Source organism: Biomphalaria glabrata, chromosome 14 (genome assembly GCF_947242115.1).
Source record: "Biomphalaria glabrata chromosome 14, xgBioGlab47.1, whole genome shotgun sequence".
Lineage (NCBI taxonomy): Eukaryota > Metazoa > Mollusca > Gastropoda > Planorbidae > Biomphalaria > Biomphalaria glabrata.
In genome coordinates this window covers 1,603,883-1,629,479 of record NC_074724.1, presented here as the reverse complement: position 1 = coordinate 1,629,479, position 25,597 = coordinate 1,603,883, and the positions used below count along the sequence as shown (strand labels likewise).

The following is a 25,597-nucleotide window of genomic DNA, read 5'->3' as shown; positions in this document are numbered from 1 at the left end:
GGCAAAAATAACTATTTAAACATCTCTTCACGGAGGCACAAAACCCCAGTGCAAAGCTCTTAGTCCGACTGGATTACGAAAGTGGTCATCATCGAATCACGATGGACGAACTATATAGGCAATTTTAAACCGATGAAGTTAATATGCGCTCTGGACTGTTGTACCGTACTGCAGGAGGTTTAGGGTGTAATATATCTTTAAATCTGAATAAACAGCCTAAACAAATAAAAAAAATAAATTATCAATACTAATATATTTTAGTTTTAGGTGATGACATAAAGTGTAACCACGTGGAGGAAGAAACAGCCGCCCAGTTAAATGTCGTCTGGTCTCCAGACAAAGCTTCAAGCGCCAAAGTTATGATCTTATTGAATGAAACAGAGGTGGCGCTGTGTTACTTAAAACCTGTCAATTGTACAGTGTTCTCCAAGCTAACCAATGCAACAATAAAGAGTACGCCTACTCAGCGTAATGAGATCGCTGTCTCTGTCCATGGGGTTAGATCTTCAGGCTACTGGAAAGTCCGATACATAACTGAAGTTGATGTAAAGAATGATATTTGTAAATTTATCTTTTTTGGTAAGTCGGATATCAAAAATATGTTGTTTCTTTCAAAAGTCTGTAGTATCAACTCGACATGCGGGAAAATATGCAGGTTGCAAAAGGTTGCACGCATCCCTAAACTTCGGAATTTAAGACATTGCCATTATTACTGTTATTCAAAAGTATATAAAGTCTTTCAGAGTATATAGTGTCTTTCAAAGTATATAGTGTCTTTCAAAGTATATAGTGTTTTTCAAAGTATAGAAAGTCTTTCAGAGTATATAGTGTCTTTCAAAGTATATAGTGTCTTTCAAAGTATATAAAGTCTTTCAAAGTATATAGTGTCTTTCAAAGTATATAGTGTTTTTCAAAGTATATAAAGTCTTTCAAAGTATATAGTGTCTTTCAAAGTATATAGTGTCTTTCAAAGTATATAGTGTCTTTCAAAGTATATAAAGTCTTTCAGAGTGTATCTTATCTTGTTTACCTTTTTCGGATATTGCTTCAAACTTAAAGTTTATAACACCCTAGCATTAAACTCACCTAGGAATGTGCCGGCAGGCAGCCTGCAGGATTTATACCTGGGACCACTAAGATGAGAAAGGCAGCCATCCCTTCATTTACATTTGTGTCTTTTAAAATTTATTGTCATTTTATTTATTTCTTTATAATGAAATCGTTTTGATGTTTCATACTTATCAAAATGAAGGAGTTACATCAAGAAAATAATAAAAAAAATCTAGGTATATATTCAAGTAAGCCTAGGCATACATATATTTTTGTAATCTAGAGTTATTCTATATTAAATATTGCTTTGGATTTTATGCGTTAAATGAAGTCGTTATATTGACCTTGTTTTACAATTTTTGGCTATTTTTACTGTTTTTCCTTTACATTGATTTGGCATCAAAAATTCATTTAGAGATTATAAGAAGCTAGAACGATACGAAGATTGATGCTTCTAAACATGTCTATTTATTTCTAGAAAATCTAAAATTTAATTCAGCATATTATGTTACGTTTAAATTGAATAAATAAAATGTTTCATGCAAAAATGTATCTTTTAAAATGTATTAAGAATAAAATTTGTATTCTTTTTTTTTCTCTCAGCTAGGGCTAAAGACCTTCAATGTCAATCAATATCTAGAGATGAAATTCATATTTACTGTTTCTCAAGGAGAATATATCCATCGGCTTCATGTAATTTGTATTACACAGAAAATATGGAGGTAATTCGTTTTATCTACCCCTTAAAAAAATGTGAATCATGACACTTACCTTAATTGAAAATAATACTTCTATAGAAATAACAATTTATATATATATATATATATATATATATATATATATATATATATATATATATATATATATATATATATATATATATATATATATATATATGGCGTCATTACGAGATAAGGGGGGGGGGCGATCCATATGGGGTGACACCCAATAGGGAAAAATTATATACTGGCAAAAGAAGATACATCAACACAATAAAAAAAAAATATCAAGATATATACCCAAATAGGTCTATTCACATATACTTTCGCACTCTAGATCTATCTATTGTATCTTAGGCCGTGGTGTATTTGTTTTTGTTGGTACAAATGTTTAAGACATACGTGCTTACAATAGGAATGCAAAAGTGGACTTTTACACACGCATAAAAAGGTTGTATTCGCATTGGAGTTATTTTATACTTTAGTCTGAATCTGGTAAAAACGACATAACCACCGCATTTAATTTAAGGGAATTCAAGGATCGTTCTACTTTTGCAACAAGATTGATTCAAAAGTTCTTTTAAAAACATTTGATTGCCTCTCCACCAAGGTCACTCTATAATCTACCCCCCCCCCTCTCTTTACGGCAGTACGGACCAATTTCTTCTCCCTGACCAACCATTTGACTATTGAAGTTTTTTGCGTGAACAGGCCCGCCATAAGACGCCTTGCAAAACACGAAGACATTCTTAGGACCATAAGCCATGACAACTGTGATGCTCTACTGTAAGTTTTCTCAGGCTGTTGGGGGCATCTCATAGGAGGATGCGACGTTATCTAATTGAAGGCGCGACGTCCATACCATGGGGGCGAAGCCGTTTATTAAAATGTACATTTCATTTCTCTAATACTAAATCCAGAAATAACATTTTTGGTTACATAAAAATACCTATAATAATCTACGAAGCACTGTTTCTGAAAGAAAAAGACTCAACGACTATTGGGGCGTTAACTGTAAAAGTTTGAGAATCACTGCTCATGATGGGGTGTGATACCCTGAGCTAACAGTTCCGAGTAACACCAATCCTAATGACGCCACAGTATTGTCTGTCTCTTCTTCTTTTTTTCCTGGTACTGTTCCCTGCAGGAAGAGCTTTGCGAGGCCGTAGAGTTTTTGTTTCCGTTTTTTTTGTGTGTGTTTTTGTTACACTAGTTAGCAGGTCATCTTGGGGTCAAAACGCTGTAGTCACTCTGTCTCTAATCACGTGGTTTGTGATGCCGTCTTTAATGTTATACCTAGAATCTTTTTGTAGCATCTCAATTCCATTTCTAGGACTTTCCTCTCTAGCTCTACAATCAGCGTCCAAGATTCAATAGCATATAAAAATATGGCCATGGGCAGGCAGTGCATCAAACTGATTTTAGTGCCGAGGGCTATGCTTTTGTCTTTTCATATTATTTTAAAATTCTGCTGTGGACTGTGCAATTCAGGCCCGGAGTTTAGGTTTTGTTCCTTTATCTGAGGTATTTGAAACTACTGACACTAGTCATCTTTTCACCCCCAGTACTGATGCCTCTTTTAAAGCCATTTTGGCTATTTGTCATTGTTTGGATGTATTTGTCAATTATTTAGATACCTTATAGTCTTGTCTATGAGCATCATCAAATCATTTAGTACTTCTGTCCCTGCTATGTCTATGTCATCCGCGAAGCGCAAGTAAGTAATTTTTCTTCCTTCATAGCCTTCGAGTGCATCTTACATTATCCTTTTATGGAAGGTGATAATCTTACAGTATAGCGTTCTAAGATGTTGTTTTTTTATCTAGTTATTGCAAAAAAACGCTCTCAATTTTTCTTTTTATTGTCGTATGTGTATATGTGGGAAGCGTGGACGAGAGGCTAAGAGCGCTTGAACTTGGCTTGGCTTGGCTACCTAGCCTGTCAAGGTTCGACACCCGAATCTGGCAGAGTTGTGTTAACTGAAAACCAACTCCTAGATACCCCCTTCCCCGTCCGTAAATGAGATTGGACCAAAGCGCTCTGAGCATGCTATAAGCCTGAAACTAGCGCTATAAAAAAGGTATAATAATAAAATAATAATAATATATATGATTCAATCTACACATTTAATCATATTGCTTACTTTTCTTTTCTCTCCTGAATGTTATTGCTTTGAGAATGTACAGGGGATCTTTAAAATCAAAGTGTCAACAAAAGGTAAATAGCTGATACCGAATATAAGCAAATACAATGTTATATATTAAATTCTTCATTTATTACAAACTTACTTTTCCTTATTTACATATTACAGAATTATGTTTCAGAAGAAGGAAGACAACTCTACAGCCAAGACACTTTGAGAAACGACACATACATCTTGACAACAACTTGCACATTTGTTAAACCTGCTGCCATAGCAACCACAGATACATTTACTGCCGTGGTGACCATGTTTCCGAATATTTCCGGCAGCCTGGCTGATTTAATGTACGGAACAAACGTCTCTGTTTTAGTCACTTTGTGTGAGTCTACCCATGTCATTGATAGATAGATAATTTTAATTATTTTTTTTTTAATGTAAATTTTTACAAGTTCGAGATAATATAGCGCTTAACGCCCCGATCCAGGCATAAACTTACGTAAAGCTTACTATATATATATTAAGAAACTGTACTGTATTTTACATGCAGCTTAACACATTTTGGCACAACTAACGCAGACGAGGCCAACTGTACGAATCCAAAACATTCGAACATAAATATATCCCCTTTGTACGCAACTCCTGATCAGGACCAGGAAAACTAATGTCTATCCACTGATTACTGTGACGAGATGATACGATGGTGACTATATAATACAAAAATTTCTGTACTAGGAATTGTTTTCTAATTCTCCTATCACCAATGTTTAAAAAATCATAGCGCTATTTTGTCGGCGCTATTTTGTTTGGGAACTACTGACTACACATATTATCTCCCTTGAAATAAAACCTTAGTTAAATCCATGCCCAACTCACAAATAAAAATAAGAAACAGCTTCCTCACACTCTCACACTCTTACACACACCTGCTCCTAACAAAGCAGACGTGCATGGATTTCTTTTGTTAAAAACTTTTTTTTTTATGCAGCTCGTCTGTAATGCCATGTTAATTAATGCTCTCAAATCATGTCTCTTTTGTTTTGTGGGCATGTAGAGAAGTGATATCTGGAAGAAGGTTTCAGGGCTGCCTTTAAGAGTTCAGCAAATAATTCAAGGTTTGGTGTTCGGGCTCGATTCCTTTAGTCGCCAAGCGTTTTATGTCAATGAGTAGCATATACTAACATCTTTTTAAACTTTTAAAATCTATCTTAAAGAAGTCGTATGCTTTTCATCTAAAATGTAACATTTTCTATTCCTGACGCTGGAACAAATTCGTACAAGTGCTCTTTCTTCCCTAATGCCTTAAGATAATGGAATGGGTTGCCTGAATCATACAGGAAAACAAACGACTAGATGCACAACTAAATGAACATGCGTAGGACGTAACTTTCTTCTTTTTTTTTTTAGTAATGTGTGTAATAAGATAATGCAGGACTCAAATCATGCAAACTACACACACCACACACCAAAATATTTAGGCAACCCATTCCATGCTCTAATTGCCCCATAAAATCAAAAAATATTTTCTTGACAGCTAAACCTTTCATCAAATTCGAGAACTGCCCTAAAGAAGTAGACTTCGGTGCTACAGTAGACTGCCAATGTAGTGTTGAAGGTATAGAACCAGTAAATGCAATGTTCAGGTGGTATAATACAGTCACTAATGTATTAATCTCAAACACGTCAAGACTGACTTTTGTGGCAACTGAACACACTCGAGGTTTGGATTGAAAATTAAATTTTTATGTTCATTTCTTAACGTTGCAGGGAAATAATTTATTGACTTTTTGTTTTTAAATGATGAATTTAATGTATAAGTTAAACTTTCACTAGTTTGATTTAACTGAAATTAAAGGTTTGTTTTTATAATGTAGTCTATAATATGGGCCAAAGAGCGGTCACTGAGTGGTGAAGCGCATGGATTGGAACCTAAGGTCATGGGTTTGAATCTTGGATTTTGAATTTTAGATCTTTATGGCGACTCTGTGTCTACCCAGCTCTATTATGTACTTAACATAAGTCGGGGAAAAGTAAAGGCGGTTGGTCGTTGTGCTGGCCACAGTACACCCTCGTTAACCGTGAGTCATAGGTCTGAAAGGGGACAACTTATTATATGCGCCACATAGTCCTGCTTGATATTTTATTTATTGTAAGCATTAAGTTAATGCAGTGAGTCTATTAGTTGAAGATCCGCCAACATTTACATATATTATTTCCTAATGTGTTTGTCTAAATTACGTTTTCAGAATTTTCTTGCGTAGTTGATGACGTACTGCACAAACGAAATCTATCACTGACCTATGTGCTACACGTGAACAGTAAGTAGTTGTATGTTGTGGAGTACAATAATATAAACATTGTGACCTGCATGCACTACGGATAGGCCCTAACAAGCTAGACCTACTGGCCCCAAAAGCACCTTATAGAACAAAAAACTATATGGAGAGCTTCAAGATCTGGAAACCACTGAGCAGTTCCTTGCAGACATAGGATTACTCGTCTGAACACTTTAACATATAAATAAGAACAAAGTACAACACAAGCTATGGGCAACATAAGCTATGAGCAACATAAGCTATGGGCAACATAAGCTAGCAACATAAGCTATGGGCAACATAAGCTATGGGCAACATAAGCTATGGGCAACATAAGATATGGGCAACATAAGCTAGCAACATAAGCTATGGGCAACATAAGCTATGGGCAACATAAGCTATGGGCAACATAAGCTATGCGCAACATAAGATATGGACAACATAAGCTATGGGCAACATAAGCTATGGGGAACAAAAGCTTTAGGCAGCATAAACTATGGGCAACACAAGCTACGGGCAACACAAGCTATGGGTAACACAATCTATGGGCAACATAAGCTAGGGGCAACATAAGCTATGGGCGTTATAAGCTATAGGCATCATAAACTATAGGCAACATAAGCTATATGCAACATAAGCTATGGGTAACATAAGCTATAGGCAACATATGCTACGGTCAACATTAACCTTTAGGCTTGATTTAGGTTGTGCTTCTAAAGCAATATTTTTAATCAATATAAAAAAATAACTTATTGGACGCGTTATCTTCCCGTTGATAAAATATAATACATTTGAACTTCCTTGAAGGAAAGAACAGCGCTAAACACTTGCACAGCACTAATAATGTCAGGGAAAAAAACTCATTTAATGAACACATCACACATAAAGCACATACATTTAATCTGTAAGGTTTACATTTGTTCAATAGAATCCATTGTAAACAAGAATTCTTTTTGAATAAAAATCTAATTACAAAAAAAATATTTTTAGTTCAAGAAACTCGTGCTCAAGGGCAGTAATTCAATGTATTTGTCTGATGGATGAATTATGAGAAGATATCTTCCCGGAAACGATAATAAACTTTTTTAAAACAAAAATGTTCAACTGTGCATTGAAGTGAGACAAAAGCAGTAACTCTTGTGCCTCACTGAAAGAGTTAATTAGATATGCGCATTTACAAAACAATTTGCTATGGTCTATAGATGCATACCTGTATGGTCAAAGCTGCTTTCTTGTTGTCTGTCTGTTTTGCATGTTCTTTCTGAACCAAAGCTTCTACCTAGACCCAAGCTTCACCTAGGAAGGCGGGGGGGGGGAGAGGGGCAGCGGCTTGGATTCGAACCCTGGACTGTCGAGACGAAGCACACATTTGTTTTTCAATTTTCGTTTACATCAGTGAATTATCTTTTCGATTGTGAGTGTATTATGCATTTTTTGTACATTGTTTATACACTTAAATTAATACAATATTAATTCGTGTTACAGATTCTCAAAAGGTACATACCAGTATCTCTAATATTAATTCTTCTTACAAAGGTAAGTACAAATGTAAACTAATTCAATGCTTACAGACATTTCATTTACTCAGAATTACAAGAACATTTCTAGTTGCTATTTTTGGACTTTGTAGAAGAGACTGGGTCAAAGGTGTTACAATGTAAGAGATAAGTGCAGGGAAAATAAAGTTGGAATAGAAGTGAAACATTTGTAACAGTTCAGTTCTTGTTGCTGTTTTGAAACCTTCAGTAGTCTTTTAAATATCTTGGCAATGGCATCGCTTATCAATCCTTTTTAATTGAGACTCCCGGTCCACACAAAATCAAACTTGGGCCTTCTAGTCCGCCCAAAAAATCCTTTAACTTACGACCTTCCATTGTGATGGATTGAATGCGCTTTATATGTAAGAAAGCCCAAACCTAACCTAACACTTCAATTGATTGAAGAAGAAGGAGTTTAATTCAAGTATTAAATAACAGAGCACAGTAAAAGTCGGCTGAATATGTAAACGTTGATTTTGTCATTAAAATATTAGAAATTATGTTCCTTATTTAACTAGATCAGAGGTGTATATTTTATTCAAGATTTTTTTAAAACAATAGTCTCATTGATCATACAAGCAAAATGTTACTATCAGAATACATACAATACATACGCACGTAGTCAAACAGCCACTAGTACAGTACCTCCTACATAAGTTACAATTATTTCTTGCTATAATAAGGCTTACATCGTAAGAGGAGGACAAATCTGTTTATGTAATAGTGTACATTAAATAAAGTCTACACATAGGTCTTACACTCTCCCCAGCGCCAGTGTAATGCTGGTTTTAGTCTATTTACAAGGTTAATGAATCCGAGGATGTGCGAAATAAATTATCATTTTTCTCATTCATTGTCAAAGAATATGTCGCAAACAACGAGAAATAAAAAGCCAAGAGTTGCGCATTTAGTTTTACTGTCTTATGAAACAATTGGCAAAATAACAAAGGTGAGTAACTCTTTTTTTCTTTCTTATTTGTGTTAAGAAGAGTTACTTTTTCTTTTCTAGTGTGAATGAATGACATGAATCTAAACCAGGGGTGGGCAACCTTTTACTACCTAGGGCCGCATAAATAAAATTTGCGGACTGGGGGCCGCATAAATATATAGTTTTTTTTTTGTTTTTTTTTTTTGCCTTTCCAAACTACTACAAGAGTTAGCAATTTCTTGAAATAATTTTACGAATGATTTTTCTTTCATTTTGCTATTGTCATTTTACATTATAATTCGCAAAGCTGTGCAGTTGTACTTATTGGGAAGTATTTAAATGTTTATTCTAGTTCATGATGCGGTATATCGCCACTTACGCAATATTCGTTTTTATTTCTTGTGACTGCTGTCAAATTACAGTCAATCAGCATCAACCTGTTCACAGATGATTGTGGTTCCAAAAAATGTGAAAGTTTAGCAGCAAAGTTTTTTGAACATGTGAACATACAGCTTCTGGCACCATGGAACTCCTGGAACTAACTGGAACTTTCAGGTCAAACTTTGCTTGGAGTTATAACATCTGAAGCTGAATCAACTTCTGCGTTAAATGGTAAACTGAGGGTATTGAGAACTGGTTCGAAGTTCTTGTCGTCTTAAAAATGGCTTTTAAATTCCATTATCAAGGAATCCAAATTAGTCTTTTACTTTTCAACCATTTCACTAGTTACACCTTTCAGCTAAGGAAAATGCCAAAACCCGATTTCACTTGCTGGCCTGAAGAAGTTGAATAGTTTTGTTTGAAAAGATTTAAGATGCACATACATTTCATTTGCAGACAACAAATTGCAATGCATACGATGATAAACATAAAGTCTGTCTTCAACTCTTCATTAGAAATATTAGTAACAAATTCACAGTCTATGTCCTTCAAGGAATCGAACAATTTCTACCTTGAGATTCCATATTCTTCTAATGTTAGGCCAGTGGATACTACTGTGTTACCGAACATCGGAATGTTTTGTTTCCAAATCTTCAAGTACTTCTCGGAACTACCAGCCAGAGCCGGCCTTAGATAATTGGAGGCCCTAGCAGAAGTGATTTTGGTAGCCCCCCTCCCCGGAAAAAAAAAGAAAAATTAAAAAAAAAAAAACAGCGATAAAATTATAATTATGCAATTTATTAAAAAAAAAACAACTAGCGTACTACAACAATAACAGTGAGACAAGTTTCGCATATTCTTTTCTATTATAATTTAACATACATCCTGCGTGAAGACCTCTGTCTTTCAAGGGCCCTAAGTAGTTGAATAATTTGTCTATGCTATGTGTCCTGTTCCAATAAATGAATTTATATTTTGCATCTTAATTCAATTTTTATTCAATGCAGCTTTGTCTAAACTTTGCGTTATGAGTTTATGGTTGGAATATTGTTTTTTTTTTTATTAAAAGTAAATGTTTGTAAAATGTTTTACATGTTTCGGATATTCCTTCAGAGTTGAAGATAATTACTTCCTTGTTCAAACCTTCCACAGGACGACGGGGGATGGGTGCGGACAGGGTTTGAACCTGGAACCATCGATATATATGAATGACAGTCCAGCGCGCAAACCGCACGACCAGGCAGCCATCCTGTTTTTCTCAGTCAAAGATAGGGCTCCAGCAGTTGTTACCCTTGCCATATTGTACAAGCCAACCCAACTCTTTCAACACAGATCTTCATAGCATTGAAAAAATACTGGCCTGGGCTTTTGTCTTTGACTGTTTACTTTATACTTTTTAGAATAACGTTTAGAGACAATAGTTTTTTCAGCCTCTTCATTATAAGTGATAAGAATCAAATGTTTCAATAATTTCTATTCATATTTACAATTATTTATTTTTAATATATTTGCATTTTTATATGTGTAATATGTGGGCATGCCTGAATTTTTAGGTGTCCGCGGGCTGCATAAAGCACTTCGGCGGGCTGCATTTGGCCCGCGGGCCGTAACTTGCCCACCCCTGATCTAGACCATTTGTCATAGTAGGCCAGTCACGTGGTCTGGGGAGACCGATAGCTCGCTTCCACGTCACATGTCTTATGAAGTACATTGATAATTGGTCTTACATAAACCACTTACATTACATATTACCAGATCTCCGGGGCTCGCAGAGACCTTTCTTCTGGGAACAGTACCAGGAAAAAGAATTTAAGAGGCAGACAGAAAAGCGATGGGAGGACAACATAATAAAATGGACGGACCTGACATTAAAAGAGGTTCTACCTAGGCAAAGGACAGTGGCATGGAGAAAGACGGTCGACGAATCGTGCATGTTGCCCCAACGGTTTAACAGACTAAAGATATATGTAAGGATACAGATAAATGTAAATCACTTCATTAAATATCAAGGGAGCTGGACTTCGTAATAAGACTTAGCTGAAATGTGTTTTCGGCTCAGTAAACACAGCTCTACTCGTGTCGGGTATCGAACCTCGAACCCCTTCATAAGTAGACAAACCAAGCCAAGTTCAAGCGTACTTAGCCTCTTGACCACGTATTTAGCGGAACACTTGGCTTATTTGAAGTGAGAGTAATTCACATGGTGGCCTACTAGTTAATAATTGTAGTAGTTTGTGGAACACTTGGCTTATTTGAAGTGAGAGTAATTCACATGGTGGCCTACTAGTTAATAATTGTAGTAGTTTGTGGAACACTTGACTTATTTGAAGTGAGAGTAATTCACATGGTGGCCTACTAGTTAATTATTGTAGTAGTTTGTGGAACACCTGGCTTATTTGAAGTGAGAGTAATTCACCTGGTGGCCTACTAGTTAATTATTGTAGTAGTTTGTGGAACACTTGGCTTATTTGAAGTGAGAGTAATTCACATGGTGGCCTACTAGTTAATTATTGTAGTAGTTTGTGGAACACTTGGCTTATTTGAAGTGAGAGTAATTCACATGGTGGCCTACTAGTTAATTATTGTAGTAGTTTGTGGAACACTTGACTTATTTGAAGTGAGAGTAATTCACATGGTGGCCTACTAGTTAATTATTGTAGTAGTTTGTGGAACACTTGGCTTATTTGAAGTGAGAGTAATTCACCTGGTGGCCTACTAGTTAATTATTGTAGTAGTTTGTGGAACACTTGGCTTATTTGAAGTGAGAGTAATTCACCTGGTGGCCTACTAGTTAATTATTGTAGTAGTTTGTGGAACACTTGGCTTCTTTGAAGTGAGAGTAATTCACATGGTGGCCTACTAGTTAATTATTGTAGTAGTTTGTGGAACACTTGGCTTATTTGAAGTGAGAGTAATTCACATGGTGGCCTACTAGTTAATTATTGTAGTAGTTTGTGGAACACTTGGCTTATTTGAAGTGAGAGTAATTCACATGGTGGCCTACTAGTTAATTATTGTAGTAGTTTGTGGAACACCTTTTCAGACCTCGTGGAACACTAGGGTTCAAAGGAATACAGTTTGGGAATCATTGATGTACATTAACACTTGACAAATATTCTTTCATGAAGATCAGTAACACTTATTTTATTTTTTTACTCTCTTTAACCAAGTGGGCAGTCACGCGTGACAATACAATAATTTAAAAAAAAAAAAAAAACCCTTAAAAGTATTTTTTTTTCAAAAGTGTAGAACTTAGACTCTTAAACAATTAGAATAATTACTTTTTTAAGTTAAAAATAAATTCTATGGAATCACATACGAGTTCGAATGTTTTAGGTGCATTATTTTTTAATGTATGTTCTAATATGTCCTTCATCTCTTTAACCCAAGTCCTTACATGTCCTTTATCTCTTCAATCTAAGTCCACTTATGTTCTTCATCTCTTCAACCTAAGTCCTTATATGTCCGGTTGAAGTTAATGGGGATATATAGATAGATAAATAGATAGATAGATAGATAGATAGATAGATAGATAGGTAGATTAGATAGATAGATTAGATAGATAGATAGATAGATAGATAGATAGATAGATAGATAGATAGATAGATAGATAGATAATAGAGAGATAGATAGATTGATTGATTTGATTGATTGATAGATTGATAGAGATAGATATTTTTACCTGGAATGACGGTTAAGGTAAATGTGGCTGTACTTGATACAAAAGGATTCAATCGCACTGTTTGTCATTCATATATTCCTTGAAGACAGGCGCCATTACAATGACTTTAAATAGACCTAGATAAAGTCTCAGAAGATGTTTGAGTTTCATGTACGGATGTATTAGACACGTTTTAACTACTTATAAACAAGACCTGCACATTAACAAGATGTAAGGACCAAGACCAGACCATTAGATACTTGAATCAAGTTTAATGTTTACAGGCCACTGTCGAGTTTCTGTTCGTTGTAAAATGTTGTCATCTTAAATTCCCAGCACCAACTGACTAATAACAACATAACTAAACTAAAACTAAGTTGTCATCAAGTCAGTCAGTTATGATACGTCTCTATAATAGCTAAATGTCTAACGATTCATACCAAGCGTTGACTACAATGAAAATATATTTTTTTCTTTAAAAAATACTTTGACCAACCTAAGGTTGTCGGGACCTCGCCATTTGGCAAGACGTCTCAATATGTTTGGCATTACTTTGGAGCCACCCCCCCTTTTTTTTTCTTTTTCTAAGTTTGAGAAAAGCTGCATTAAAAATTGTATTACTGTTTTGGGATTAGAAAATTAAAAAAAAAAAACGCCCGAACGACAAAATTCTTTTAGGTCTTTTAAAATTCAATTTCCGTAATTTATGATGGGTGAATGGGGAGGATGCTCATCTGTTTCCATGTCTGACTGTTCACGAGGGTATCCTATTGTCAACACAACGACCAAGCTTCTTCCCAACGTATACCAGCTACATTTTAGATTTGGATGGACTGAGAGTAAAGTTCCCATTTCAGACCTTGTAATCTATAGTGCAGATGATGTAAAGGTCATCTGTTTCTGCGGCCAACGGTTAACGATGATGTCACGAGACCAGCACAACGACAAAACGCCTTTACTTTTCCCCCAACTAATGTCAGGACTCAGGTGTCCTAAAAATTTCTTAAGTTAATAACCGCAGACTAAAAACCATTGCTTTAGAAGCCAAGCGCTTTCCCACTTAACCACATCAACTTCTATAAAAATCATAACAACAGTTCGGTGCTTATCAAATAAGACTAAGACGAAGACTGCTTTATTGATCCTTACGGAAATGTGTTGCGATTACAAGGACTCTTTTCTCATATAAAGAAAACACATCAGTGTCAGCATGTCTTATGAACTCGAAGAAGGGAAGTAATCTAGTGCTAATTCTACTTCAACTTAATAGTGTAATTGTCTTCTCTTGTATTACCCTTTTTGTTCCCACCTCAAGCCTACGTGTTAAACTGTATGCTCTTAAGAGATAATTTTTTCCCATTTGGGAAATTTAATACGTATGTATTTCAGAGTAATGTTTTTATTTACTTTAATAGTAGGAGCAAAAACGATGATTTAGTTTCTTGGAGGACTTCAGGTCTAAAAAAATATAATAAAAATAATAAAGTTTCGAAAGACAAAAGTCAAATAGATTATCGGATAGTTACGCAGAATAAGGTAGTAAATGTTTGGATAATCTGTGTAAATTTGTATTTCATATTTCCTTGTTAGTCTGACATGACAGGGTTAAATCGTTGCAAAGATAGCAATCTAACAGACAGACTATGGAATCCCACTAAAGGGACCAAAGGTGCTCGGCCAGGAGTGTCCCATAAAAAGAGAAAAGGGAATTCCCCTTTTCCATGAGAAATACTTTTACTTTTATTGATTATATCGTGTTTTTTTTAGGAAAGTGGGGAGGTATTATTTACTTTTATTGGTAATTGAAAAAAAGAAGAACTCAAAACTGTGCTTAGACGAAAACTGAACTGGTTTGATCCTATTGTAAGACATGACTAACTGTCAAAAGTCTTTCTTCAAAGTGCAGTGGAAGTAGAAGGAAGAACTAATCGTCCAAAGGGAAAGCTGGCTGAATAAGGTCAAAAATAATGGACCGACCTCTTCTGCTAAGATCAGCTGCTGGCCGGGGGAAAAGTGGAGGGATTTGGTGACGAAAGAAAGTCAAGGGACAAACGAGATGCATTTAGTCAGTTTATCCATTTCCTTCCGTCTTTTTATCTTATCTTAGCTTATCCTAGCTTATATATTACAGACGTTACTGTACAGTACTGATTGACTACACTGACTCATTGTAACCATACGACACAGCATGACGTTACATCGATCACGTGACTGAACTCTTAGAACAAAGTTCTTATTACGTTTCTGACGTTGATCTGTACCACTGCTGTTGTCTTATTTTTCTTATCTTATAAATAAAAGACATTTTTTACAAGAGAAAATAAAATACGTCCCACACTCTGTTAAGTCTTTGATTTTACTGTCTGGATGTGATTCATCCCTGCCTTTTATCAGTAACGCTGCTGCGATAGTTTGATCATTGCTGACTTTATTACCTAGGCTTTGTCAGTTGTTAATTAAATCTAATAATCTGTGACTGTTAGCTGCTCTGAGAGTAGAAGTTTCCTGTTATGTTACTTTCTCCAATCAGGGCCGGCTTTATGAATAAGCGAACTAGGCAGCCACCTGAGACCTCCGATTAGTTATGACCTCGTACATGACACAAACAATTTTGTTTAGGTTTTTCTTGTTTGTGTTTTTGTTACTTGTTTCACCTCATTCAAACATTAACAAGTTTTTATTTACATATATGCCCAATGTTTTATCTTTCGATTGAAAGTTGTACTAAATACGACTATTGGTAAATAATGTGTTTTATATAGCACGAGCAGAGAGGTTGAAGTATATAGACTGATAGAAGGAAATGGGATTCCTTTGCGAGAGACCTCAGTATATCTGGTTCCACCATTTTGTCGTGGGCGCTATACATTTTGGAAAGTTGCATTTCAGCCTGTATAAAACCCTGGTCTTATTTCGTCTTCATATAGATATACATTGGTTTATGTGTAGAGTAAATAGTGAAATTGTCGTCCTACTAACCAACGTATCAGCACCTGGTCGTGCGGTATGCGCGCTAGACTGTCGTTCGGATTTATCGATGGGCCCGTGTTCATACTTTGCCCGCTGCCATCCCCCGTCGTCCCCCAGAAATAAATTATCTTCAACTCTGAAGGAACATCCGAAACATTTTACATACAAACAAAACATGTCTTTAATAAGCTGTATGTAAAATTAGTTACAGTGGGGCCCGAGTGCTAAGATCAATATTAACCATGTCTGATAAAATGACATCTGTATTAAATAAGCCTTTTGACAAATCTCCTATGTGAACTATTAGTTGAGTTTAGGCGATCTATATTTCATGAAGCCAGGTTTTGGATAGTGATGTACCTGTTTTATGTATCTCATGTTTACATAGGTATATACAAACTAGATTGTTTTATTAGGCTACACAAAGGAATAACATATATTCGCTTATGTGTAGAGTAAATAGTTTTATTCTCATCCTGCTTTACAACATATTAGCATCTGGTCGTGCGGTATGCGCGCTGGACTGTCGTTCGGACTTATCGATGATCCCGGGTTTATACCCTACCCGCTACCATCCCCCTTTAACTCTAAAGGAACATCCAAAATATTTTACAACAAACAAAACATGTCTTTTACAAGCTGTATGTAAATTTAGTTACAGTGGGGCCCAAGGCCTACGATCCATATTAATTTCGTATGATAAAAGGACATCTGTATTAAAGAAGCCTTTTGAATTTTTTTTATGTGAACTATTAGTTGAGTTTCACATGATTTATATTTATGATTTATATATATAAGCCAGGTTTTTTATATAAAGTTAAGACATTATTTTTATCTGTTTTTTTAATGTTGCTACATAATTTTACTGTGATTCTTATAACCATTTTTATTGAGTTTTCATAGAATGAAATGAAAAAGTTTTTTTTGTTTGGTTTTGTATTGATTTTGGAATAGCTTTTATTTCATGCTTAGAGCGTGCTCTAATTGCTATGGTTAAATCTCATTTATGGACCAATGGTGCCTGTGAGAAGGTATTCTGTACCTTTAGGCGTTCAGTAAACACAAGTCTGCTCGTGTCAGGTGTCGCTAGGTACACAAGCCCAAGCGTGAATCCCAATGTATAAGAATACTTAGAATTAATGTTCAAATAGGTCAGTTATAATATCTTATAAGTCAAGCATTGTTTTGCTGGTTTGTTTGACATGTTTTGGATCTTCCTTCAGTATTGAAGATTATTACATCATATCCCAGACCGCCAGCAGGATTGCAAGCAGGGGCGTAGCTAGAAATTTTCCATCGTTTGGAAGCCCTGGAAACTTGACCTCTTTGGAGGCCCCTCCTTTTTGCAAAATATATAAAATTTGACTCTTTCTCTCCTAACGGACGATGCCAACATTGATTTGACCCCCATTTAACTAAATTGATTTTACATTTATAAACGTTTGTTTGTGTTGTGTAAAAAACACAATACCAAATATAACATTTTCTGATAACAAACAAAAGTGTTATTGAAGTTTAATCATAACAGGATAGTGAGATACAAATAAGTGAAATTATTAATACTATCGAAGTGAGAAAAATAATTACGGAGAGAAAGAGTTAATTTAAAAAAAAACTAATTTGAAGCTCCCCTCAAGTGGAAGCCGGAGGGATTTTCAAATTATCCTCCCTACTCCCCCACTCTATCTACGCCACTGAGTCAAGAGGTGGCAATTGGCAGGGCTCTAACCTGAAACTATCGACACGACATGGCAGCCACTGAGGCAAGAGATGGCAATGGGCAGGGCTATAACCCGAAACTTTCGACACGACATGTCAGCCACTGAGGCAAGAGATGGCAATGGGCAGGGCTCTAACCTGAAACTTTCGACACGACATGTCAGCCACTGAGGCAAGAGATGGCAATGGGCAGGGCTCTAACCTGAAACTTTCGACACGACATGTCAGCCACTGAGGCAAGAGATGGCAATGGGCAGGGCTCTAACCTGAAACTTTCGACACGACATGTCAGCCACTGAGGCAAGAGATGGCAATGGGCAGGGCTCTAACCTGAAACTTTCGACACGACATGTCAGCCACTGAGGCAAGAGATGGCAATGGGCAGGGCTCTAACCTGAAACTTTCGACACGACATGTCAGCCACTGAGGCAAGAGATGGCAATGGGCAGGGCTCTAACCTGAAACTTTCGACACGACATGTCAGCCACTGAGTCAAGAGATGGCAATGGGCAGGGCTCTAACCTGAAACTTTCGACACGACATGTCAGCCACTGAGGCAAGAGATGGCAATTGGCAGGGCTCTAACCTGAAACTATCGACACGACATGGCAGCCACTGAGGCAAGAGATGGCAATTGGCAGGGCTCTAACCTGAAACTATCGACACGACATGGCAGCCACTGAGGCAAGAGATGGCAATTGGCAGGGCTCTAACCCGAAACTATCGACACGACATGGCAGCCATTGAATCAAAATTACATGACTAGATATGAATCCTGTCCATCAAAAAGAAGCCAGTACACTTTAAATAGTTTAATCTTTAGGTCAGTGATCCAGCTTAGATCAGCTTAATAATGTTATTTTATTATAAAATATGTTTTGTATTAGGTCCTATAAAGTGTTATATATTTTAAAAAATACAATTTAACGTGTCATTTAGATTATACTTGGTAGCCCATGGAGCTACTTCCTATGTCTCGTGCTATTTAGATTATACTTGGTAGCCCATGTAGCTGCCTCCTATGTCTCGTGAAGCAGACGATACAATATTTCCATCAACTATTTTAATACTTAACACGAATGGGTAAGTAAAAAAAGTTACAGACAAGTAGATTACGTTTTCAATCATCAAAAGTCAATGTTTGCTGTAGGGGATTCCCCAGGCTTCTTCTAGGAAGTGAGGTCTCTTCTTTCTAAAAAGTCTGTCTGTTTGGTAAAAATTGTGAACACTTTATTTCTCCCCCTCCCATTCTAGGATCAAGTTAAAACTTTAAATGTTCTAGTTGGAGCCTAATGAAAGTGTTATCCTTTTTTTTTAGTTTTGTTTTTGGAATAACTTTATTACAGCCCAACTTTCATGTTTATAGCTTGCCTAGAGCGCTATGGTCCAATCTCTGTTGTGGATCAACGGTGTCTGGAAGAAGGTCTTCTGTACCTATAGCTTTAGGCGCTCAACACAACTCTTATTAAGTCGGTTTTCGAGCAAAAAAAAATAGACAAAGCTTTACATTTGTTAGACACAGCTTTAGAATTATGGCTTTAGAATCACGAGACATGGCTTTAGAATCACGAGACATGGCTTTAGAATCACTAGACATGGCTTTTTAATCACGAGACATGGCTTTAGAATCACGAGACATGGTTTTAAAAGCACGAGACATGGCTTTAGAATCACTAGATATGGCTTTAGAATCACGAGACATGGCTTTAGATTCACTAGACATGGCTTTAGAATCAGGAGACATTGCTTTAGAATCACGAGACATGGCTTTAGAATCACGTGACATGGCTTTAGAATCATGAGACACGGCTTTAGAATAACGAGACATTGCTTTAGAATCACGAGACATGGCTTTAGAATCACGAGACATGGCTTTAGAATCATTGAATGTCATCAAAAGCTAAACACAATATCAGAACCGCAGTTTATTGTTTTCAAAAAGGTTAACAGAAACACTATATCAGCGCGGAGCTATTCTAGGCGGTCAAGAACCTTTCAAACTGTAAAATATTATCAAGGCAGAAAGTTAGAAAGACACTAAAATAAAGTCAGATTTCTTATTCCATTGCTGGAAAAAAAAGTATACAAATGGTCCCTCTTTCTTGAGCATAAAACGGACACCTGACGAATTGGATTTTATATAATCAAAATTTAGAATCACCCAAAAAAATTTAATAATATGAGTAAGACTTGTCTTAGAGTCCAAAGATTAATGAGGAATGCAGTATTTTCCGTGGCTACGCAGCCCAAGCTTTGACCTACATATTTTGCCACAACTAGAACAAGCATTACCATTGTCCACAATTGGTCGAATGAAACACTTTCTTTTTGTCGTCTGCGTCTGTCCTCGGCAGCAGATTTTCTTTTGGTCTCAAATGTGTATCCCGCAGCGTTTTTGAATGAGCTCAAGTTGTCTCAATCTGAGGCGGCATTTAAGAAAAATATTGATCTTATCGGAGTGTAGTGTAGGGGAGGGTTATTGCTATTACGTGATTACGACTGTACGGTGCGGAGAATCCAATTTGGTTGTATCCAACACGCTATTTACATCCTATAATAATGTGAGTAGGAGTTTATTGTAGAATAAGTATTAGCAGTACGGTGATCTCTAAGATAGATCAAGAAACAAAACAAATAGGTCTAATTAGATGTAATTGAAAATGTTTGTTAGTTAAAAATATATTTCTCAGAATTAAATGTTTTTATTTTTCAAGATCTGTTGGAGGCCCCATTAAGAGTTGCGTCTTGGTGTTGTGCCCAGGGCATTATGCCTCCGTTTCGTTCTTATACTAATTAGCTTTGTCATTGCAAATTAATAATTATTTTGAGTTGAAAGATGTTTCTGTGATATGAAGCAGATTTGTGTCTCTATTATTCTAACAAAATCAAACTATAAAGCTAGAAACAGGCGGCTTGACGGTCCAGCAGAGAGTAGACTTGAACTTATAACACAAACAAAAAGTAGTTAAGCTTTTCAAGAACACAATACCATCAAAGTCATTAGGCATCCATAGTTCTGATGCTTATGTTTTAGAAAAATGTATTCTAGTTTTCTATTTAAAAACAAACAAACATTTAAGGAAGTATATTTTAACTAAACATTCATTTTAATGTCCTGGTGGAGGAGTAAGTATAACGCTTATCTTCCGAATTAATGTGTCTTGGACTCTTTGATTTTAAATTAGACCATCCACCTTTAATTGGTATTTATAATCGGTTTGGAAAATAAAGGCGGTTAGCTAATGAGATGGTCACATGACATCCTCGTGAAATGTCGTCGTCGTCCTTAACAACAGATGTATTTGGACATTTTGTGCAATCAACATCACGTGGTATAGAAAAGATCAATGCTTCTCAATACATCACAGGGTAATCAATAGATCAATGTTTCTCAATACATCACATGGTATAGAAAAGATCAATGCTTCTCAATACATCACAGGGTAATGAATAGATCAATGTTTCTCAATATACCACATGGTATAGAACAGATCAATGTTTCTCAATACACCACATGGTATAGAATAGATCAATGTTCCTCAATACATCACATGGTATAGAATAGATCAATTTTTCTCAATACATCATATGGTATAGAAAAGATCAATTTTTCTCAATACATTACATGGTTCTCAATATATCACATGGTATAGAACAGATCAATGTTTCTCAATACACCACATGGTATAGAATAGATCAATGTTCCTCAATACATCATATGGTATAGAAAAGATCAATTTTTCTCAATTCATTACATCGTATAGAATAGATCAATGTTTCTCAATACATGACATGGTATAGAATAGATCAATGTATCTCAATACATCACATGGTATAGAATAGATCAATGTTTCTCAAAACATCACATGGTATAGAAAAGATCAATGTTTCTCAATACATCACATGGTATAGAATAGATCAATGTTTCTCAAAACATCACATGGCATAGAATATATCAATGTTCCTCAATACATCACATGGTATAGAATAGATCAATTTTTCTCAATACATCATATGGTATAGAAAAGATCAATGTTTCTCAATACATGACATGGTATAGAATAGATCAATGTATCTCAATACATGACATGGTATAGAATAGATCAATGTATCTCAATACATGACATGGTATAGAATAGATCAATGTTTCTCAATACATTGTATGGTATAGAATAGATCAATATTTCTCAATACATCGCATGGTATAGAATAGATCAATGTTTCTCAATACATTACATGGTATAGATTAGATCAATGTTTCTTAAACTTTTTTAACTGGAACACTTGCCATTTTCAAAAGAATTTAACTGAATCCTTCGCTTGCTTTTATTTAAAATCAGATAAGTTTAAATTTGTTTACATTAAAAAAAAATAAAGGGGTTAAACCTCCCCAATTTAAGATTTTTAATACATATTTTTAGTTGTTATTTATTCAGATTATACTTTCATTTCCACTAACACACAATGCATCCACGTCCAGACCATATGATACTGTTTGGCAGTGAATGTTATTTAGAAGTTTTATATAGTTCAGGATCAAATACACTGTTCATTGTAATATACACGCTAGAGTTCATCAATTATAAAGTCATAGTCGCAGATATAGGAGCATTAGCAAGTGGTCAAAACAAGATCAACTCTTCATATTCATTTCGATGGCTAGTTTACCAATAAGACAAATCAGATTCATGTACTAAATTAAATGGATCATTCCTCGGATTACTTGTCAATTGACAGAATTACTGCTTGAATTATTTTAAGATAAGTTGAAATTCTTCTTCTATTTTACTAAGCAGATTATAATGTCTCATCGTGAGTACAAAAAACTTTCATGGGAAAACCATCTTGAAACTCTGGCACAGAAAGTCACACAGCGGCTATTTAGAGTATACAAACTTAACAGCTTTAAACTACATCTGATAACATATGGAATAATTGGTTGGCAAGGCAAAGTTTCATCTTAAATGTTGTTCCGCTTAGACAACCTCTTACATGCTACCACACACAACACTACCATACATAACACTACTAACATAACACTACCACACACAATACCACACACAACACTGCCACACTCCTCGCTACCACACACAACACAATAACAAAGAGCACAAATACACACAACAATACCATACACAACACTTCCGCACACAATATCACACACAATACCACACACAACACTGCCACACACAGCACAATAACACAGAGCACAAATACACAACACTACCACACAAAGCACTACCACACACAACAACACCATACACAACGCTACCACACACCGCACTACCATATGTAAATAAACTTTTTTTAAAAACGTATAACTTCCGATCGAAGGCCCCTTTTGAAGAATGTTACCTCAAGTGGCAGCGCTGTTTCTTCTTAAGGTCAACTAGTCACAAGACACAAATATCTTATATCCAAAATATTAGATGACAACAAACACCCGCTCCATTAAAACTACTTCAAGTGGGCGACTTCTGTTAATAGACTAGATCTGAACGGTACAAAATCTTGTTCATTACTTGCAGGGCCGGCATTACAAACTGCAGGGTCCGATTTAACAAAAAGCTTACAAGACCCATCTTCTACTTTTTTACTATTCACATTTATGTAGAGGAAGCAACTTGAATGTAATAGGTGCCAGTGGGTAATTTAAGTTATGCCATCGTACGATACACTAAATATGTTAACCCTTTTAAGTCCTACATCTTTCAAAGCATCTGACTAGAGCCAAGGCTGATTGTGATAGGCCCCTGTCAGGTGGTGGTATCAATTTGAGAACTCGATTAAATCGGTCTAAGACTAGTACTGCTTATTTGGTCATACTGTATCAGCGTTACTAGTTGACTTGCGAACGTGAAAAAAGAAAGAGATGTCTATGTGTTGTGTTAAACAGTGGCGTCACTAAGGTCGGTGTCATCCTTTAAGTAATCTCAGTTAGTGGGATTGAGATGATTGTGAATCGTATTTAGTTATAAAACGTTTTTTTATCGATCTTATGGTGTTTGGAGGGGCGGTGGCTAAGTGATACATTTCTTTGCTTCCCAGGTTTTAAACCTGTTATTTTGAATTTCAGGATCAGCCGCCTCCAAGTCCACCCAGCTTTAATGGATAGGCCTACTTAATGTTTGTTGAGAAAAGTAAAGGCAGTTAGTCGTTGTGCTAGCCACTTGACACCCTCGTTAACCCTGACCGCAGAAACAGATGACCTTTACATTACCTGCCCTATAGGACATAAGGTCTGAAAGGGAACTTTACTTTTACATATTTCTGATGTATAGACCAAGTTCTTGCAGTTCAGTCAAGCATCAAAGGTTCTTATTAAAATCTTGTCAAAGTATTGTAGAAATACTTGAGATTCAATCAATCCATACATCATTACAGTAGGCACTCAATGACTCTTGCTGGTATGTAAATAGAATTTTTAATGGAGAAATACGTTCAGGTAATCACGTCTGTCTATAAGAATCAATACAACATTTTTGGTCTTGAAGATTTGGATATTAAAATTTTGTGTGTGTTGTTTTGTTCCAATGGATTATTTATTAACATTAACAAATTATCACACATATATTTGTTTTGTTACCAACATTGCCTCCTCGTCAACACATTTGTTTTATTATTATTAAAATATGATGCAGAAAATTAAATGTAACTCTTGAAGTTACAAGCAAAGACAACTAGGTTTTTATTCTAAAAGTTAGTATTTTATTAGTTACCTCCCTTGAAAAAAAAAAACAAAAAATAGCCGCGCGTTGTAGAAGTAAAAAGATTGATATCAAATAAAACATTTGATTTTTTTTTTCTAATTTTCAATTCATTTTTGTTTGTTTTTATTAAAAATGTTTGCTAAAATCTAAATTATATTTAAAATGAAAAAAATACAGTATACATTTAGTAGGTTGTTTACTGTAAATCTATTGACATATTTATTATAGAAATTAAATGTAAGTTTTTGAGGTACATGAGGAGATAACTGTGTTTTAATTTAAAAAAAATAGTATTTATAAGTTATATCCCTTGAAAAACACAACATGGCTGCTTGATAGAAAAGAACTTTAAAAAATAAAATCCAACAAAGCAATACAATTTGTATTCGATTTAATTCTTTTTATAACTGACAATTTTTTGTATTTGAAATATTTGCAAACTTTTAAATTAAAAAAAAAACAACAATATAAGAATTACATCTAATAATTTTTCCCACCTACCTTATTGTCGATAGCAAGTTTTAGATGTATAGCTGGCAGATTTTGTTTGTATTTGAACAGGTTTGATTATCTTAAATGTAAATTACAAACAACAACATGGATAAAAAAGGAAACAAAACATTGTAAATTTAAAGATAACATACACAATTTCTTTACATAACTCAAGACTAAAGAGACATTTTAGTTTGATGTTCAGAATGTCAAGGGTTCTCAAAAACATCTTCATGGTGGAGCTGGACAACTCACAAGGGAAACAACTCACTAGACAAAACTAACTCCACTGTAATTTAATCCAGGCTTGAGACTTCCACTGTGGACAAGTTCAGACCAAGGCGAGTCTCTATACCCCAGACAGTGGACATATGCTCCACTACTTCCTGGACATGTACAAGTTGTATAAGGAAACTTAGATCTACCACCCACCTTTAGTCTGTCCTTCCATTGACCAACACTGACCTGTTTAGAACATCCATGAGGATGTGACACTATAAAGGTCAACTTGTGTGGAGAGCTAGAGACACAGTATTTGTTCCAGACTTTCCTCCTGACATTTTTAAAATGTTTGAACATTCCCATCAGTTTATTTCCTAAAGTTTTATCACATGTCTCACATTTCAACAAACACCAGTCATACTTAATGTCTACATATACAACACTGACCTTATCAACAATGACAACTTGGCTGTCATCTCTATCATAAAACAATCTCAAGGTTGTGTGGTTGGCCTCAATGTCATCAAAAACCACATGTGCGGCTGTGATCACTATAAACTCCCACCACACATTGCTGGGTGAGTTTGAACCTTCACATTTTCTACACCAACACTTTGTGTAGGCAGTATCTCTATAACTTCCATCTTGCCAGACTCCATCTTGAAACTTGCTTACATTCCACACTCTTCCACTTCCTGTCCTCAAGTTTCTTCTCTCACTCATGTTATAAAATGGAAATGATTGAGTTGTCT

The 25,597-nt window shown here is 35.5% G+C and overlaps 2 protein-coding genes across 2 annotated transcripts in view; one reads left to right on the top strand and one right to left on the bottom strand.

Moving 5' to 3' along the window:
* LOC106075685 (uncharacterized) overlaps window positions 1-25,597 on the bottom strand; it is a 151,581-nt gene that overhangs the window by 65,481 nt on the left and 60,503 nt on the right. The window lies entirely within an intron of this gene.
* Window positions 1-25,597, top strand: part of LOC106062675 (uncharacterized) — a 66,532-nt gene that overhangs the window by 4,932 nt on the left and 36,003 nt on the right. Inside the window, exons 2-6 of the mRNA XM_056011091.1 lie at window positions 262-579; window positions 1,654-1,772; window positions 4,081-4,291; window positions 5,444-5,629; window positions 6,156-6,227. Coding sequence (XP_055867066.1) covers window positions 262-579; window positions 1,654-1,772; window positions 4,081-4,291; window positions 5,444-5,629; window positions 6,156-6,227 — 906 coding nt within the window. The remainder of the gene's footprint in view (window positions 1-261; window positions 580-1,653; window positions 1,773-4,080; window positions 4,292-5,443; window positions 5,630-6,155; window positions 6,228-25,597) is intronic.